The sequence below is a fragment of the Crinia signifera genome, chromosome 1, assembly GCF_055691185.1.
Source record: "Crinia signifera chromosome 1, ASM5569118v1, whole genome shotgun sequence".
NCBI classification, from domain to species: domain Eukaryota; kingdom Metazoa; phylum Chordata; class Amphibia; order Anura; family Myobatrachidae; genus Crinia; species Crinia signifera.
In genome coordinates this window covers 172,598,425-172,618,064 of record NC_139217.1, presented here as the reverse complement: position 1 = coordinate 172,618,064, position 19,640 = coordinate 172,598,425, and the positions used below count along the sequence as shown (strand labels likewise).

General features: G+C 42.1%; 1 protein-coding gene across 1 annotated transcript in view; it reads right to left on the bottom strand.

Moving 5' to 3' along the window:
• Window positions 1-19,640, bottom strand: part of DNAH6 (dynein axonemal heavy chain 6) — a 270,855-nt gene that overhangs the window by 46,340 nt on the left and 204,875 nt on the right. The window contains 4 exon segments of the mRNA XM_083177142.1: window positions 1,567-1,727; window positions 3,642-3,832; window positions 5,374-5,537; window positions 14,621-14,756. Coding sequence (XP_083033268.1) covers window positions 1,567-1,727; window positions 3,642-3,832; window positions 5,374-5,537; window positions 14,621-14,756 — 652 coding nt within the window.

The following is a 19,640-nucleotide window of genomic DNA, read 5'->3' as shown; positions in this document are numbered from 1 at the left end:
CTTCAGAGCCCCCCGAGTCTGCCATCTGCTCACTGCAACTAATGGCGGTGGGGGCAGTGGCAGGGGAGCTCCGGCGTATGATCACCGGAGCAGAGCGGCTAGGGGGAGCGACAGGTGGGGAGGTGGGGTGCTAACACTGTGAGAAGTGCCCAGAGAGGTGATGCGCCAGTGGTACACAGCTGCAGTCACCATTGGCGCACACCTTCATATTGGCCGAAATTTTCTGGGACAGCCCTCTGCGGCAGTGCAGTTGAGGCCGGAAAATTTCCAGGCTCTGCCTTGCAGGACTAAAATATCCTTTAAAAGTTCATCATAATGCTGTACATATCATCATGTAATATGTAACTAAGCTTTTGTTGATAAAATTATTAGTTAGGACAAACAGATATACAGTAAAGAAAGGCATTTTTATATTAATGAATCAGAATAAAAATAACAGGATGATACAGTGTAATAAATAGAAAGCAAAATAATTTTGTCTTATCGGCCCACCCTGTATATTAGGCCTGAATTTCCGATAAAATATGCCCAGTATATAAACTACTCATGGCTTAGTGGGGTTTAAGATTGAGCTAAGCTCTCTCCATGACATTCTTTCTCAGTATGATACAGCTCCCTGCCTCATCTGCATTCACAAGGAAGTCACATACTATCCTATGGGAACAGGAGTGTGGCAAAGAAACACCGTATTTTTGCCAGATGTTTAGGCTGATAAAGCAAATCTGAATGAAGCCAATCATCTTTCTGACTGATATCAAACTGAGATTGAGATTTCTTAATATGTATGTCTGTACTTGCTTTCTAAGATGTTATATACATTTCATATACATTTTTTCTTATTAACCCTTTAAGTGCCAAGTGAATTTGTCAAAATAGGTGTGAAAATTGCCAAATAAACATTTTTATTTACCTAATGTCCTGTAATGTTTAACTTATATAGGAAATATCATCTTTTTTTACACAACATTTTTCATTTGAATTTATATAACAAATGTGAGCGACACTGGCATTTTTAGTGGATATTTTGTACATCGCTCACATAGATGTTGGTACTCAAAGGGTTAAATTATTTTAATACCCACATTAATTTGTATGTAAATCCATTAATAAATAGGTTTAATTTTACAAGGCTTAACATCAAAGGGGTATATTGAAAGGTTTTTGCGAGCTGTGACAGCGAGCAGCACTGACTGCTCGATGTCACAGCTTGCACGGTCAGTATTCAACTCACCCCCTACACAACGTTTCCATGTCGCTGGGTTTTTGCAGCGACGTGGAAACAGCACGTACGGCCGCCAAAACAGGGAGGCTCACATCTAAATGCAGGGGGCTCTGTGCATTAGCCTCGAGCCTCGCTGTTTTGGAGTATCCTCACCATCATCTGACAGCGAGGGTTCCCCCAGAACATTGAATATGGTGAGTGGCTGGCACGGGAGTTAAACGGCAAGGGTAGCTTGTTTTCGGCAATCCCCGCTGTTTAACCCCCTCTCCGGCCGCATTGAATACTGCCCAAAATGACAAACTCATAGATGTAAAATGTAAAAACATAGTTTTATGGGCACATACTTGGTTCAGTAAAACTTTTGATAAGTTCTTCCATAGGCAACATCCATGACACAGCTAGGTGGCAGTTTTGTAGAAATATCCAATTCCCACTCTTCATGGCATCCTTTACCATACTTTCTGCAATTGGCCCCTGTCCTTGACCAAGAGAAATTGACTGTACCCTAAAAAGAGTTGGCAAAAATACCATTAGTGTAACCCACCAATGAAAAGCGAATTAACAAATATTTTTCATGTATTTGGTGAATACATCAACAGTATATATATATATATATATATATATATATATATATATATATTTATTTATATTTATTTTATAAACCCTGTTTTGTGCAACCATAAATGGAGATATTCAATTTAGCATCTATAAAATGTAATGAATTCTGTAGCATAACTACTCTGAGTTTATAGAAAACAGAAAAGGGAAATTTTTATATTGATGGTTCAAAAATGTATTTCAATAACTTTATAATATGCTAAAGGATTTGCAAAAGAGCAAAAGAATACTCGGAGCTTGTATATGGTTAGTAAATAGTTAGGTAGACAATACAAAGAGTGGAGGAAAGTTTATAGAAGATGGAGGAAAAGTTAAATGCTAAAGAAAAAATAATAAATAAAAATTTAAAAATAATAAAATAAAATAAAATATAAAATAAAAATAATAAAATTTCAAAAATATATACACTCTTTTGTTGGGGGTTAGGAGGGCACCAGTCCGAAATTGGAGGCTGACTAGCTCACCCTAACGACTACCTGGGTTCCGATGTTTGAGTCCTCAGGTGGCTGAAGATGGCAGCGTGTTGCCGATCAGCAGCTTCTGCACGTGGCGGGCGGCTTCTGGTGACATCACCCGATTCTCCAGCTTCTGCCTTCAGTTAGCGTCTAACGGGAGTGGGCGGCAAAGTCTCCTCTAGGGGTCCCTCTTGGAAATCCAATGCTTTTCGCATCCATAGGATGCTTTTTCAAGGATATTTTCTTTAAAAACTGGTTTCTTTTTTATAGCAAACTTTATTGATAAAACCGGAAGTACCCGGAACCGGATGCCTTGCGTTTCGGCGGCAACCGCATGGTTACCAGGAATATATCTAAAAACAGGAACTTTCCTTTCATTTTCGTTTTTATCAATAAAGTTTGCTATAAAAAAGAAACCAGTTTTTAAAGAAAATATCCTTGAAAAAGCATCTTATGGATGCCAAACGCATTGGTTTGCGAAGAGTGACCCCCAGAGGAGACATTGCCGTCCACTCCCGCTAGATGCTGACAAAAGGCAGAAGCCGGAGAATTGGGTAATGGCACCAGAAGCCGCCCGCAACGCGCAGAAGTTGCTGATTGGCAACACTCTGCCGTCTTCAGCCACCTGAGGACTCAAACATCAGAACTCAGGTAGTCATTAGGGTGAGCTAGTCAGCCTCCAATTTCGGACTGGTGCCCTCCTAACCCCCCACAAAAGAGTGTATATATTTTTGCACATTTTATTATTTTTATTTTATATTTTATTTTGGTACTTGTGTAGTTTCACGGCGTCACCGCGCGCAGTCTCTTATGAAACTTGGCAAACTTGCCAGACTCTGTGTTTACTGAGCTTGTGCCGCTCTAGATGTAATGTACGTTATCAGCATAGCGCTGGCAGCAGCATAGCGCTGGCAGCAGCAGCGCGCGCTGCCCATCGCTGACAGGTCATTGTGGTACTTGTAGTTCCACATAAGAGACTGTGCGCACGGTGGCGCCGTGAAACTACACAAGTACCTTTATTTTATTATTTTTTAATTTTTATTTTATTTTATATTTTTTCTTAGCATTTAACTTTTCCTCCATCTTCTAAAAACTTTCCTCCACTCTTTGTATTGTCTACTTCACTATGTACTAACCATATACAAGTGCTGAGTATTCTGTATTATTTCAAATCATAAATGGTTTCCTCCATATTATAATTGCCACAACTATTTAAAGTATAATACTCTAATTTTGGTGAATGGCAAATAACATAATAATACTAATTTTGAGTAATTATAAGAGACTCAAGCAGTCATAACAAAAAAAAATCAACAGTATTTAGTAAATATAAAAATCTGTTTTACCGTTCTAAGTATCCTTTTTCTTTTGCAAATCTCTGAAATGCTCCCATTGGATCTGATCCCGTGCTTAGTATAAAAACTAAAGGAGTAGTGGGTGACATGTCTTGGTAAAGGGTAGCCAGATCGACAGGAGGGTTCTCGATGAATTTCTTCCCCAGATTATTAATCACAAATTCTGTGATAGCGAAAACAACCTACAATTTAAAAACAAATATTATTTACAAAAATAAGAGACAAAGAATAGTCCCAAACTATTAACTGACGTGGATGAATAAATAAGTTAATGCCCCTGTGTTATAAGTGTATGTGACAGTTTAGAGTGGTTAGTGTAAAGTTACATTATGTTTTGGAACACAAAGGCTCTTGCAGGGGTGCCTCAGGCTGGAGGTCCAGGACTAATTCAAATTATTTTTTTGTCAAAGTGATAGGCAAAACCAGTGCTAGTGGCTGCTAATCATAAAATGGCAGGACACTCAGGGGCAGATTTATTAGGCTTAGTGAAGTGATAAAGTGTCTGGTTTTATCACCAGCCAATCAGCTCCTACCTGTGAAGTTACAGACTTGGTTTGAAAAATTACAGGTAGGAGCTGATTGGCCGGTGATAAAAACCAGACACTTTAATACTTCACCGAGCTTAACAAATCTACCCATCATAAACACAACTGTTCACCAACGCATAACTGACTCTAAGGATGGCAAATAGGCCCAATTTAATTAATTTTTTTCCCAAATGTATCATTAAAAAAACTTCTTTGTGAAACATAAGCTGATACTCTAGGGCTCTGTGATACATGACAGTTTGGGAACCACTAAATAACTAAATAATTCTATGGAAATGGTTCTACTATTATTCTCAACACAGTTTGTCGAAGTTGAGCTTTGATATAAACTAAATATTAAATATGCTAAAATGTTCTTTCAGTTGTTTGCTTAAGTGACTGAATGTTACTATTTCCTAATCTTAGAGCTGGTAATTAACTGCCAATTAAAGAAAGTATTGCTGCACATACAAAATCAATAGAAAAATGCATTTCATTATACAAGTGTTTGCAGACAGCATCTTTGTGTAAAGCAGATTAGTTTTCATTCCAAATAATATGAATAAAATTGCTTGGTAAGTTCCAGCCTCTACACTACAATGAGGAACTTATGGCTCACTTAAATGAGAGTTATTGGCCATAGTTTTTTATGATTATGAGGGGTATTCAATGCCCCTGATAGCGAGATATGACGGCACAAAGTGTTGATAGCTTGCCGTCAAGTATTCAACTCCATCTCCTTCACTCGCTGTTTCCAACCTCGCCTGTTCCCTGAGGGAAGGTGGAAACGGCAAGTGTGGCCTTTAAAACGGTGAGGCTTGCCACAAAATGCAGCGGACTTGTTGCATTTCCTGTGAACCTTGCTGTTAAGGGGATCCTCGCTGCCCTCTCACGGCGAGGATTTGTCCCTTACATTGAATACGGCTACTAAAATAAGGGGTCCACAGTCATCAATGATCAATATAAAAATCCCATTTGGACTTTTCTAGCAATGAGTGAGGATGCTTAACCATGATCAGACAGTAAAGGCATCTGTATCTGTGTGGGAGATTCACTCTTTCTTTGGCATTACATTATGTGAAGATTATATGGCCATACATATATTGGATTATGTCTTTTGAAAGCACTTAATAATGACTTGTTACATAAATAAAAGTATTTCCTTGCATGGTTATTTACTGAAAATACATATTTACCTTCTCTTCTGCTACACTTTTAATAAGTATCAGCTTCTGAAATAAGTTTAGCATTTCATCCCATGATCCAGGCACTATTGCATTTTCCTTCCCAGATTGCTTACTGGCGGACTGTGTGTTATAGCCGTCCCACGAACTAGGATTTATCTGAATTTCAAGGGACCCTGGGAAATAGAAACAAAAGATTACATTTAATGATTGCTTGACAGGTGAACATAATAGTAATGCACTTGCTATACTAAAGCCTGGATAAAACTGCATTACACAAAAATCAAACTTAGCTGGAAACTAATATACTGGAATAATATTTTATGTCTATACTGAACTTGTTCATTAATTATGCTTATTCTATCCACTCTTGGTGTAGCCTGAACAATTACACACAGAGGGCAGAGATGTCACACCATTGCCCTACAAAATGCCTACAGTATAACATTTTGGTGGGTGAGTGTGACTAACTGAATATACATCATTATATTTTATTCATGCTTCCTCACATAATGGCAGGAGGATTGGGAGCGTTTCCACATCTAATGACTAAAAGATGTAGTATCCCGCAAAAACTGGTTGCCTGCTTCTCGTAAATGATACATTTTAGGAAATAAGTGGATGGAGGTAAATGGTCCTGTAAGCATACTTAATCTACTTGGTACTTGTTGGACCATATAGTTCACCTTGAACCACAACCATGTACACGAAAACCTACTGTGTGCCTCAAATTGCTGTTTTCTAGCAAATTTATTCATTTTATCATTACCTATGGGGATTACATCATTTGTTTTCTCCCCCAAAGGAAGATGGAATTAATTGTGTTTGGGAGAAATCCCACTGTAATTTTCAACTAATTTCATAGTTCTTTGAAGGATAAAAAAGCTAATTATGTCCTTAGTATGAGAAAATAGATGAGTATATATATTTATACTCAAGACAATTCTGTTGTTGGACCACATCATCGCAGCCCTAACAAATATCCTCCTTCCATTTAGAAGAATACAGATTTCAATGACATCAGCGTTTTAATGGAAAACATCTCTATTTTCTCCAAAGAGAAATGTATGCATACTGAGCAGATCAGAAGAAATAGCAATTGATGATGGTGGGCAAGTTTTCCCAATGTTTGTATATTGTTGTGTTCTATTTTTGTTTAACTTTAGTCTGTTTTTTTGCCTCCATAGTCGAACTCCATTGTTGGGAAACATACGGCACACGACATTTTATGGTACAGAGGTGTGCTCATATCCTTCTTTTGCCATATGGCATGAGACACTTGGCGCGATTCCACACTGTGCAGTGTTTCCTTTACTCTGCTACTTAATCTATAATTGGGTGTCTTTGTTCACACATAGGGGGTGATTCAGTACCGATCGGCCCCGTTCCAATGACAGGGGTTCTGCGCATGTGCGTATTAAGTGTAAAGATGCATAACAAAGGTCACTGATATTATACCTGTTTTTTTTACCCTAGACATTTGTCCACAAGTTTACTATTTTTTTTTTTTTTTTTTTTTGCAATCAGTTTTTATTAAGCAATAATAAAAAAGATAAACAAACAACTAGTTAATTACAATCAATCAGTACAATGAAATTTCCTGCTAACACTGAAATTACGAAGTCCAATGTAGTATAAATTCCACTAATTCGTTAGACTTCGTGTTACCCAGCAAAGTAACTGAAAGGAAAATATGGACTAGTATGGTAACAACTAGTTTGCATAGAAGCATAAGGATTAAAAGTGAGGGGGGGGGTGGTGGGTGGAGGTAAAGAAGGGATGTATGAGGGGGGGTAGGGGGGGGAGAAGGTCGGGGAAGTCAGGTAACCATAGGATTCATGAATTCTGTCTAAGGGACATGTTTTAGTGAGGGGTCGATCTCTGTATCAGCAGGGAGTACTCTTGTGATTCTTTGAAAGTAAGCCAGTTCAACCATGTGGCGGCGAACGCCTGTGAGGAATCCTTCAAGAATGAAGATAGGTCCTCCATATTCATATAAAGATCTATCCTATTCAGCCAAGAGATTACAGGGGGGGCATCTGATGCCCTCCAGTAGCATGGGATCACTGCCCTTGCCGCATTTAGTAGATGTCTGATCAGAGACTTTTTAAAACTGGAAATTGGGAGGTCTATAAGATTAAAAAGCCAGAGTTCAGGGCAGAAAGGTAACGGGGTGCCAATTATTGTTTCTGTCAACTTGTGAATCGAGCGCCAATAAGTTTGGATAGTTGGGCAGGACCACCATATATGAATGTGAGTCCCTGGAGCTTGATTGCATCTCCAACATGAATTGGGTAGCGATCTATTGATTTGATGAAGGGTCTGTGGGCATCTATACCATCGGGTGAGGACCTTATATTGCGTCTCTAATGTCTGTATCGAGGGCGAGGCAATTGAGGTAAATTTAAAAATTTTTGACCACTGGTCCACCGACAACTCTCCGGGCAATTCTTTGTTCCATGCCAGTGCATAACCTGGCATGTCTGTTGTTCGGCTTTCTATACAGATCTGGTATAGTTGAGAGATCAGGTGTCTCGGGGGTTCTTGTGAGAGGATTAGCAATTCAAATGGAGTAGGCTCCCATCCCTGAGTTCTTTTGGGGAGAGTGGATATATAATGTCTGATCTGTAGGTATAGCCAAAAGAGGTTTGCCGGTAGGCCAGTGCTCTCACGTATGTCTGTGAAGGATCTCAGCCCTGTCTTGTCCGTTATCTGCCCTAGGTATGATATGTCTAATGAATAGCGCGTAGGAAAGGATCGCAGTGTTTCTCCCGGGGGGAACTCCGGGTTGTTAAGTAAAGGCGTTAGTAATGAGACTCCTGTTTTAAAAAAGGAACGATTTTTATAGTTACGCCAGCATTGGATCGTTGGGGTCAGTGTAGGATGCTGCAATGTGGGAAGTTTCTGAAGCCAGAATATCGCTCTTGGTGACATACCCACCGTGTGCCCCTCTATGGAGGGCCATAGCTTAAATTGGTGAGGCCTTGATAATTCTATGATCCTAGTAAGGTGAACTGAATGATAGTAGCTTAGGAAATGGGGTAATTGAAGGCCACCTTTTTCCCGTCTTTGTATGAGCGTGTGTTGAGAGACACGTGGTCTCTGTTTGCCCCATATAAATTTCCCTACTTCTCCCTGTAGCTCTCTAAAGAAGGAGGGTGGGATTGTCACCGGCAGCGCTTGAAGTAAATACAGAACTTTGGGGAGGGTATTCATTTTGATTACATTAATTCTACCTAGCCATGATAATTTAAGTGAAGACCATTTAACTAAGTCCGCCCTTATGTTTTTTAGAAGTGGGGGGAAGTTCATTTGGAAGAGCATGTTATTGTTTTTTGCTATCCAGGTACCCAAATATTTAATGCGATCTTCGTGCCAATGGAACGGGAACGCCTTTTTTATTCCCTCAACTACATTGTCTGGGGTTGAAATGTTCAGTGCCACCGATTTTGTATAGTTGATTTTAAAATTGGACAAACGTGCGAATCTGTCCAATTCCACCATCAACGAAGGCATTGAAGTGACTGGGTCTGTTATTGATGCCAGAAGATCGTCCGCATATAAGGCTAATTTGTGTTCTGATTTCCCCACCTTAACTCCCTTGATGTTTTGGTTTAGTCGAATTGCTCTCGCTAGAGCCTCCATACATAATACAAAGATTAGGGGCGAAAGGGGACATCCCTGGCGAGTACCATTGCTGATATTGAACCCGCCAGAGAGCGCCCCATTCACTCTCACCTGTGCGGAGGGGGAGCTATATAGCGCCATAATGCGGTGGAAGCATTCTGGCCCTATTCCAATATGTTCAAGCATGGCCTCCATGAATGACCAATCTATCCTGTCGAACGCCTTTTCGGCGTCCGTTGACAGCAGTATCATATGAATATTCTGGGTTCGCACGAAATGTATTAGGTCAATTATTTTTGTTGTATTATCTTTGGCTTCCCGTCCAGCCACAAAGCCTACCTGATCCTCGTGGATCAGCCCGGGTAAAAGAGAGCTTAAGCGTAGGGCAATAAGTTTAGCGTAGAGTTTTATGTCATTGTTTAGAAGGGAAATAGGTCTATAGCTGGTGCACTGACTGGGGTCTTTCCCCTCTTTAGGGATTATTGTGATGTGGGCTTCCAAACTTTGGGGGGTGAAGGGGGTGTTTTTTGTTATTGCGTTACATGCTTTCAGAAACAGGGGCATCAGTTGGGAACGGAATGTTTTATAGTAGCTTATTGTGAAGCCATCTGGGCCAGGGCTCTTCCCAGAGGGAGTATTTTTGAGAGCGGTTTCTAATTCCTCTATCGTGAAAGGTTGATCAAGCCAAAGCATGTCTACCTCTGAGAGTCGTGGAAAGTGTAATGATGCTAGATATTCCCTGATTTCTCGCTTGTGGTCTGGGTCCTCTGCAGCGGGGGGGGAACCCTTTAAGTTATATAGCCGTGTATAATAGTCCTCAAAGGCCTTCGCTATTTGCGGGAAGTTATGGACTTTTTTCCCCTTGTGGTCGGTTATGGAGTGGACATATGTTTGTGTTCTTTGGGCCCTAAGAGCTTTTGCTAACATCGCGCCGGGTTTGTTACCCCAAAGGTAGAACTTGTGTCTGCACTTGCGCAATTCCTGTTTTGTTTTGTCTCTCAACAATTGGTTAAGGGAGGACCTAGCCTGAGTGAGTTCTTTTAGGGTGTCTGGTGAGAGGTGCGTTTTATGGGATAGTTCAAGGGTTTTAATCTGTTCTAGCAATTCTAATTTCCTGGCTTCTTTTTCCTTTTTTAGCCGGGAACCTAATTGTATGCACTTTCCCCTTATAACACATTTGTGTGCCTCCCATACATAAACCGATGAGGTTTGGTTGTTATCATTAAGGGAAATGTAATCCGCAATAGTGGACTCAAGTTCTTTCTTCATTCTAACATCTGAGAGCAATAGCTCGTTGAGTCGCCATGACCAATGTCTTGGGGGGGCGAGGGGCATCTGAACCTGAATACTAATGGGTGCATGGTCTGACCAAGTTATGTGTCCCACTTCGCTCCCAGTGAAGTGTTGTAGATGTAGGTGATTTACTAAGAAATAGTCTATTCGGGTATATACCGAGTGGGGATGCGAGAAAAAGGTATAATCTTTATCTATTGGATGCTGTATTCTCCATATGTCTACCAACTGGTATTCATGCAGGAGCTGTTTGACCTTACGATGGTCCTTCATGCGTGAGGATTTGGGAGGGGGGTTGCAGTCTATGAGGGGGTCTAATGTCCAATTGAAGTCACCACCCATTATAAAACAACCCTCCTTCAGTGGCTCTACCAACCGGAGGACCTTGCTTAAAAATTGTCGTTGCTTAGTGTTGGGGGAATATACATTCACTAGCGTGTATTTTTGGGCAAAGAGCGTGAATTTAAGCAGCTGACACCTCCCCTTGATTAACTCGTGGTGAGTGATGTCTGTAGGGTGTATATTGCGAGACAATAACATGGCTACTCCCAAGGTTTTCCCCAGCGGGTTATTACTGGTGTAGACAACAGGGTAATAGTGATTAAAGAGTTTGGGCGCTGAGCCCTCCTTAAAGTGGGTTTCCTGAATGAACGCCACATCTGCCTTTCTAGCTCTGAGGTCTCTGAGCAAAGTGGATCTCTTCTCAGGGATATTTACACCTTTAACATTTAATGAGAGAAGGTTAAGTGTAGGTGTTCTGGATGTCATGTTGGGTAGTTGGTAAGCAAGGCAATCATCTCATGGAGAGACTCCTCAAGTTCCTGTACATAAGTTGGTGGTTGTCCCCAGACCAGGGGGGGTATAGGGAAAGTAAGGGGGGAAGAGGGGGAGGGGAGGGAGGGGCGAAGAAAATAAAAAAAAAACATAGGTAACATATAACATACTAAGAACAAGTATCGTAGTACTAATTCGGACAAAATATGCAAAAAATGCAAATGAGTAACGTAACCACTGGCGGGATCAGTGATGCTTTGTATGAGCATCTCTATCCTGCTCTTTCGTGGTTCACCCGAACTGGGGTGCGCATTTACCATACCCCACCTTACAAATATGTAAACACTTTATGTAACAACTCAAAGAACATTCGGCAAATGGAAAACTGGTCTTAGTGAAGAAAGGTAACAAGCTACCAACATGGGTTAATTGTTATGGCCTCATTAACCATGGGGAGCCCTTTGTGACCTAAATTATATGAGGGAAGGGAGGGAAGCAACGTTGGAGGGTATCTCTACCTGGTAGCCCCCTTATGCCCCAGATATCGTCCAGACCTAGGTAAGGGTCCCACCTTCTCTGTTTGAATAACGTCCCGTATATCCAGCCAATAGTGTGGGAGGCAGATAAAAGAAGAAGAAACAGACAACAGGCAAAAACAACAACAAAGGGGGGCAGACGTGCGAGTTGTCATGGTACAACCATATTGTTGTCAAGGGCTCTTACGGTCTTGGCCCTTCATCTGGTCGCTCTCCAAACAGACGCATCCTCTGTGCGGTGTGGACTTCAGGTAACAGAGTCACGATTTGCTGGGCTGTTAGAGGTGGCTCCTCCCGTGCCTCTGTCCACTGGTATCCAAGGGCTGACGTGCAACGGCAATGGGGGAGGGTCCAACCTGGTCGAGAGCTGGGTCCACTCGCTTAAATGTGGCTTGGGAATGTTCAAGGTCAAGCAAAAATCTTCTAGGTCGGCCGGGTCCTGTAGCATGGCTTGTTTACCGTCTCGGGTTGCTTGAATGCTGAGCGGAAAGCCCCACCTGAATCTGATCTGGTTTTGTTTCAGGATATCTGTGAGGGGTTTCAGCATACGCCTCTGCTGTAGCGTGGACCAGGACAGGTCTGGGAAGATGCTTATCCTGTCCCTGTTGAATTCGATGGCGTCAAGTTTTCTTGATTTCATCAATATGGCTTCTCGGTCTTTATGGTAGTGTAATCTGCAAATAACGTCTCTCGGTCTCTCAGATTGTGGACCTTTAGGTTTCAGGGCCCGATGTGCCCGGTCGAACATAATGGTGGAGTCTGGGTCTGCCTCTAGGATCTCATTAAAGATTTTAGTTAGGGCGTCTATCAGCCCAGGCCCCTGGATGTCTTCAGAGAGCCCGCGAATCCGTAGATTATTCCTCCTCCCTCTGTTGTCGATATCGTCTATTCGACGTTGGAGCATTTTGAGTTCCTGGGCATGCACTGCAGTAACCTCTCTTAGTTTGTCTTGGAAGGTCACCAGGGTGTCTGTGCGGTCTTCCAGAGTTACCACTCTATGAGAGGTCTGAGCAAGGTCCGCTTGGATCGCAGAAACTTCCTGCTTGATGGATTCCCGCAGAGATTGCTCTAAATCGACAAAGTCTTTTTTTGACGGGAGGTCATTCTTGGTGGGAAGAGTGCGGAGATAGGATAGTACCTCAGACAGAGTCACTTCAGAATCTTGGGAGGGATGTGGGTCCGGTGTGGACTCCATTTGGAGTGGGTCTCTCGGCGACCTGGAGCTCTCTGAGGGTGCTGGTGATTCCTCGGCGTTAAGGTCTGGGTGTGGAGCAAGATACCTGAAGATGTTCGTTGTAAGTTGGCTCCCGCCTTGATTTTTAGACGCCGATGCCTGGGGGTTCCGTCTTGTTTTCCCCATAAGTGAGTGGTATACTAAAATCTCTAGAGGTGGACGTCTTCAAAGGAGTAGTAGCTTGTCATTAGTTTATGAGTAGGCCGAAGAGGTGGTGGGATACGGTGTCAGCGAAACCCCATATCTGGTGGGTGGCTAGGGGGTCATGGCTTGGTCATGCAACAATTATTGTCCCATGGGTATGGCAGGGGTTCCGTCTCGGCAGAGCAGCCAATTGTCCGCTCCCTGTATGAGCTGTTTTCATCAAACCCTGGGCTCTTGGTAACTGTATAGGTGCAATTTCACTAATCAGCCACAAGATGGGGCTTTAGCTTAGGTTTGCTTCTTGTGCAGGAGGATAACAGATGTAGAGGCCCTATAATGAGATGTCACTGGAAGGTAGATTACGTGGCTACTGTCCTGCTTTCCGGTCTCCCTCTATCTGGACCAATGCAGTGTATATCTAATGCTGGTTACGTCTACAGATCCAAGTTATTTAGTGTGTCAAACCCAGACCTGTGATGTATAAGGATCAGAGACAGGCGTGCTGTCTTGTGTGCTTTAAGCTTAAGAGTTCACTGTCACAGTCACTGTTGCCCTTCTGGGTAATTCTGCATGGGGCAGTTATCACTGTAAGGGCAGCTATATCCACCTCAGGTGAGCACAGTTGACTACAGGCCAGTGGGAGTCTGAAGTGGGAAGAAGAAGGGGGGTGAGGAAGAGGCAGGGGTTTCAGTGTATTGGACGGATCCTACGTGGGTATTGTTTCCTCAAGCAGGTTGTATATAGAAAGGGAGGGGGGATCTGTGTATGCTTAGGGAGGCCCCAATGTCCCCTTGTAAGAAGTACTTATCTCCTCTCCTCTTGGCTCTGCAGCTTCGTTCCCGCCGCGTGGCAGGGTGATGTAGCTCGTGTAATGGCGGCCGCGATATTCCACTCGTGCGGGGCGCTCCTCCCAGCCCCTCTCTCCTCACCGCTCTGATGGGCTTTGCGGCAGAGGTGTCCCGGCTGAGCGTCTGCGGGGAAAGGACCCCGTCCGAGGATAGAGGCTGTTCGTTGGCCGCGGCCTCCTCTGATAGCTGGAGCGCGGCTCCCGGTGTCGGAAGATAAATTTAGCCCCCGGCTTCAGCTGGTGGCAGGCCGCAACCCGCAGGAGAGCGCCGCGCTCTCCCCGGCTCCGCAACCTACCCCCACCTAGTGCGTTTGGGGTCAGGGGGATCTGAGGGACCTTCCGAGGACTTTTGCTGGGGTATAAGACGGGGAAATAGGGTGAAATCTGCACCCCGGAGACGGAGCTCTGTCGCAGCACGTCTATCCAGTATGGCGCTCAGGCCACGCCCCCCAGACCAATCAAGTTTACTATTTATATCAGTGTTTAGGATTAGTGTTTTGGCACGGCAAAGTCCATGGCACACTAAACATGGCTATTTAGTGCGATTTTGAGATGAAGGTATGTGGACCTACTGTATCTGCACATGTCTGACTAACTGAATTATAGTCCATTCACCTTGAATATTGCAGATTGTTTGATGGTGACTGAAACAACTACTTCAAAGTACTGCCTACTATATCCGCTGAACCCCCCCTTTGATTAATCAGAATTGTCCCCTTAATTGCTGATTGTCTGGTCCTATAATAAGATATCAAAGTTGATTGTATTTCAAGTTCCACAACATACATTTAAACACACACTTACCTAAATGGATGACAACAGGTGCAGAAAGTATATCTACTTTTATTCCTTTGAAGCATGGAAGAACTTCCTCTAGGTCACAACAACTATACCAAAGTATGTCAGAAAGCCAGGGAACATCTGGCTTACTTGGGCGTTCCTAACATAAACAAGAATGAGCGGCAATATAATTAACAAATGTTTAATTTACTCCATGAGTTTATGAATCACATCAATAGCAGGAAAGTATTCTGAATTATGTAACAAAAGGACATAGTTAAGTAACACAATTGCACGGCTATAGAATTTTTTTTCTAAGATAAGGATACATTTTAATTGTCAGACTCAAAGAGGTAAATTTTCCCTGACATTTCTGCACATGATATCTTAAGGAGGCTGCATGATCACATCTTACTTCAATGTACCTCTCTTTAACAAATTGGAAAAGTTTCCACGGAGGAGGCTACTGTAAATTCTTTAGACTGTATTGCTTTTATATCTGTACATGACGGTGTCCTAGCAGAATTTACATATAATGGTTACCCAAGCTTCTGTGGAGGCTGGCCACACCCCCTGTGGAGGATGGCCACACCCCTAAATATTGGTTCCTATCCTGACTTTATCCCCATAAAGCCCCGTCCAACACTGTATGCTCAGATTTTTAAAAGTATGCGATACCCTTTCAATCAGTGACGGACTGGGCTGGCAAATGGGCCCTGGCATTTGTGCACACTTGTGACCTTTGTCGCTCGTGTGCACAAACCGGGCATACGCGCACCTTCACCGTGCATGTGTGCCCTGCCTCTCCCGGCTTGCAGGAGAGAAGGGAACAACAGCATGTGATGCCCCCCTCTCTGCTGGACCTCAGCGGCACACAGAGAGCCACCAGACCCACCACGAGTCCAGTGGCTCTCACTGTGCACCAATCGGGAGGCGTAGCCTCCACCTTCCAAGTAGAAATCAGCCTACCTGGCCATCTGCCCCTCTGGCATTAGCCAGAAGTGCCAGATCGCCAGTCCGGCCCTGCTTTTAATTGAATATTACGGATCCTTAAAGGCAATATACTATAGTAAACCAAAAAGCAACAGTGTAGATTAATCTAATTCAATATACATCTCAACCCAGATTCAACATTATAAAATCTCTACATTTAGCTGCCAGCTTTCTGCACTGACTTATAAACATAAATAACACCCGTGAGAGGCTCTAGGAACAGAGATACATGATTTATAAAATCTTCACAAAGCTGGCTTAGCGCACCTCTCTATGCTAAGCAAAGATCCTGCTGTTATGCCAACAGGCCTCACACTTCTTATTCATAAGATCCAAGCAGAATGTTAATGCCATAGATGTTTGTTATATTATCACAAGATGGGATTACTACACCTGATCCCCTGAAGATTATTTTTTGCACATTTAATTTATTTATAAGACAAACTAAACAAGAACTGATAAAGTTCCTGATATTCGTCTTCATTCCACACAAATCTGTTTCTATCAGTCTTGGAAATGCACAACACTATTCAGCATCTGAAAAACTGTAATTCGGTGAAGCATTAGTTTCTATGTTCTACTAGAAAATATCCCTGAAGCAGAGGTGCCTAAAATACACATTTACTAACCCTAGTGATGAGATGCTATAGGCCAAAGGTAATAGGTTATGTTTTATATTGGCAAGTTTGAGGTGGCAGGAAATTGCAGTGAGATTCCAGTGACTCTGGCCTCAACTTAAAAATTAACTAAGCAAATCACCATCAATTTCCAGTGTAACCGGTAAGAAAGGTCAAACTTGGCCAAAAACTCCCTTAAAACTCACCAAAAAATGGCTCTGACCAGAGAGAGTACTCAAACAATGTGCATTTTCAGCTACCTCTTTGGATAGAGCATAATAAAGATATACATTAAACATATGTATTAATTTGTCACTAATTAATACTCAATTAAGAGCATCCAAAAAGAGCAAAAAATATTGAAGACCTTTAATTATTTACAGATTTTATTTTAGGTGGCAACAATTTTCTAAAAATCATAACCTTCAAATTACGCAGATAATAATATTGTAATTTTTAAAGGGGGGCATATTAATTAGTTATAGAAACAATAATTATATTACAAATGTGTGGCACGATAAATGGCAGCATAGATATACTTCTATCTTTAATTAATAAACATGGCCGCAATTAACAAACAAATAGTATTGTTTTCATAATTTCAAATATTTAAACATAATTGGCCCAATTGATGTTATAATTATGGTTGGTCAATATATTAGAAGCTCCTTCATTTTGTATTAAGCATTGGTAAAGCAGTGGTTCTCAAACTCAGTCTTCAGGACCACACACAGTTCACATTTTACAGGTCACCCAGCAGGTGAACAGGTGCACTCATTACTGACTGACACAGTTTAAAAGATCCACAAGTGGAGCTAATTATTTCAGTTGTGATTCTGCGAGGAGATCTGCAAAGCATGCACTCTGGTCCTTATTCAGATCTGATTGCAGTACAAATTTGTTTGGAAAATGGGCAAAACCATGTGCACTGCAGGTGGGGCAGATGTAACATGGGCAGAGAGAGTTAAATTTAGGTGGGGTGTGTTGAAATTGGGAGCCCCCACCATCTGCAGTATATTCATGCCAAGCCATCCACTTTACAAGGTTGAAGCAGAGTAGGGAATAGAAGCTGTTTCCATGGTAAAATGAAAATGGAATGGATGCTTCCAACACTGCAGTTAAAGCAGACAAACTGATGCATGACAAAGGTGAAGAAGCACTAAAATCGGAGATGTAGAGACGGTCAAACCCAGCACTTTATTGATCAAAGAGAAGACAATCTCTTATAAATTATGTAGGCAATGATATGCCCAAGAAACATGAAAGACAAGAACAACGTCTCCCCTATCTAGCCAGCAGAACTTGGAGCAGGAAGGCCAAATAGTATGTAATCTACTATGAGTGGGTTATAACCTATGAGTTCAATTAATGTGCATCTCTGTATAACAAGGGATGTAGTGTAAATCTCCCCCCATCGGGTGTTCAATATAGGGTATCCCAAATGTAGTTCCCAGTGGAGCTTGGAAGACATCTTGACAGAGTGGCACAAACCAGTAATACATATATTTAAGCAGCTCTTTGTGATGTTCTGCCCGGACAGATAGCATACAATGCATGCAATCTGAGCAATTTCAGCAGCCAGAGGCACATTTTCTATTCTCTTAGGGCAGTATTCAATGAAAATATTCTCCGTGCACGGCGAGCATTTTTTTTTGCTCGCCGTGCACTCTCCGTGTTCCGGAGGGCTCGCTGCCACTCCTGCTCCCCCTTTTCAACGTGTTAAAGACTCGCCGCCACTCGCGGCGAGTCTTAACCCCTGCAGCGGACGAGCGTCCGCGGCAGGGAGCTGTCAGGGAGCCGGGGGACGTAGCAGCCAAGAGAGATTAAAGTCTCTCTTGGCTGCTGCAGGGGATATGGGGTGGGGAGCAGGGCTCCCCTGGACCCAGGCAGCACAGGCTGCCCCCCCTATAGCCAGCGGGGGACCCAGTATTCACTGTACCCGAACGTGCATCGGGTGCAGTGAATATATGAATATCTAATGAGCGGCTCGAGCGCTCCGGCCCCCTGCTGGCTGCACTGTGTAAAAAAAAAAAAAAAAAAAAAATGTAAAAAAATATTTTTTTTTTAAATTAAATATATATTCATGTGCTATAGGCACATGAATAAAAATAACATGGCCCTTCACAGAAAAAAAAACCTGATTTTTTTACACCAAAATTAAAAAAAACACCCTTTTAGTTTAAAAGTTCACATTCCTGCTCTCCATCAAAAGATGGAGAATTTCTACACGGAGAGAGACGGCGAGAATCACTTAGAAAGACGGAGAATATTTCACATTGAATAGGGTGGCTCGCCTTTGGAGAAAAAAAACCTCTCTCCACCGCGTGAAAAGCACAAACTCTCCAGAAATCACAGCGAATTTTTCTCATTGAATACTGCCCTAAGTATTTCTTTTGATTTTACAGCACACTCACAAGTCACAGACTATTACATCTGACAACAAAAATAGGGATGGAGATTTGCATCCAGTGAAGGGTGATTCCTGTGTATTTCTGGAGTTGTATCTCTATTTACTGGCTATTATTTGAGGTGGCTTCAATCCCACAGGACACTTGGCAGAAAATTGCCATGGTTAAAAAAAAAATCAGAGGGTAAAATCAGAGGTTATAACATTCTCCCATATGTCTTTCCTTAACACAGGCCTGAAAATGTGTTCTAAAATTACACATAAAAATTAGCCTCCTGATTGAATTCATTAGGATAAAGTTGGTTTCATTTCTAGTAGGCCTCAGATAACCTATAGAAATCTATACCTTCAATTACGCTCAAAACTAAAAAGTACACCAAAACCATTACTCTATGAAGTATTGTAACATATTTTTTTTAGCACTAATAGAAAAACTTTTTAATTAATACTAAAACTATTTGAATACTAAGCGCAAGTATAATGTTAAAAAATACCACCAGGATAATTTAATATAATCAATTCTTCTAAGCACCTGAAACATTCATGTTTTTTAAGATTCTTAGGCATTTAGGGGGGTATTCAATCCCTGCCACTATTTCAGACGGGGGAAATAGCGGCGGGCAGCTATTTCCCGACAGCATTGAAGAGGCATCTTGGCAGAACGGACCCGACTTTAAAAGCTGTCTGGCCCGTTTTGCCGAGAGCAAAACGGGCCCGTCCCGATGGGATGTCCCGACAGTTGTGACCTGGGATTGAACACCCCCCTTAGTAGAATAACACAGTTACTTTATAAAGGGTTTGCAAACATTCTCTCATCACACAAACAGTTCATAACATTCTAAAAATCATAGAATTACCAGTAGGTATTAACATCAGGTTAGCCAACATTGATGCACGAGAGAATAATATAAATATCACTAATTTAAAATGTAACGATTATGGGGTATATGTATAAGCTCAGAGAGAGAGAGATAAAGTACCAGCCACCCAGCTTCTGCCTTACATTTTACAGGTTGTTGTTGAAAAA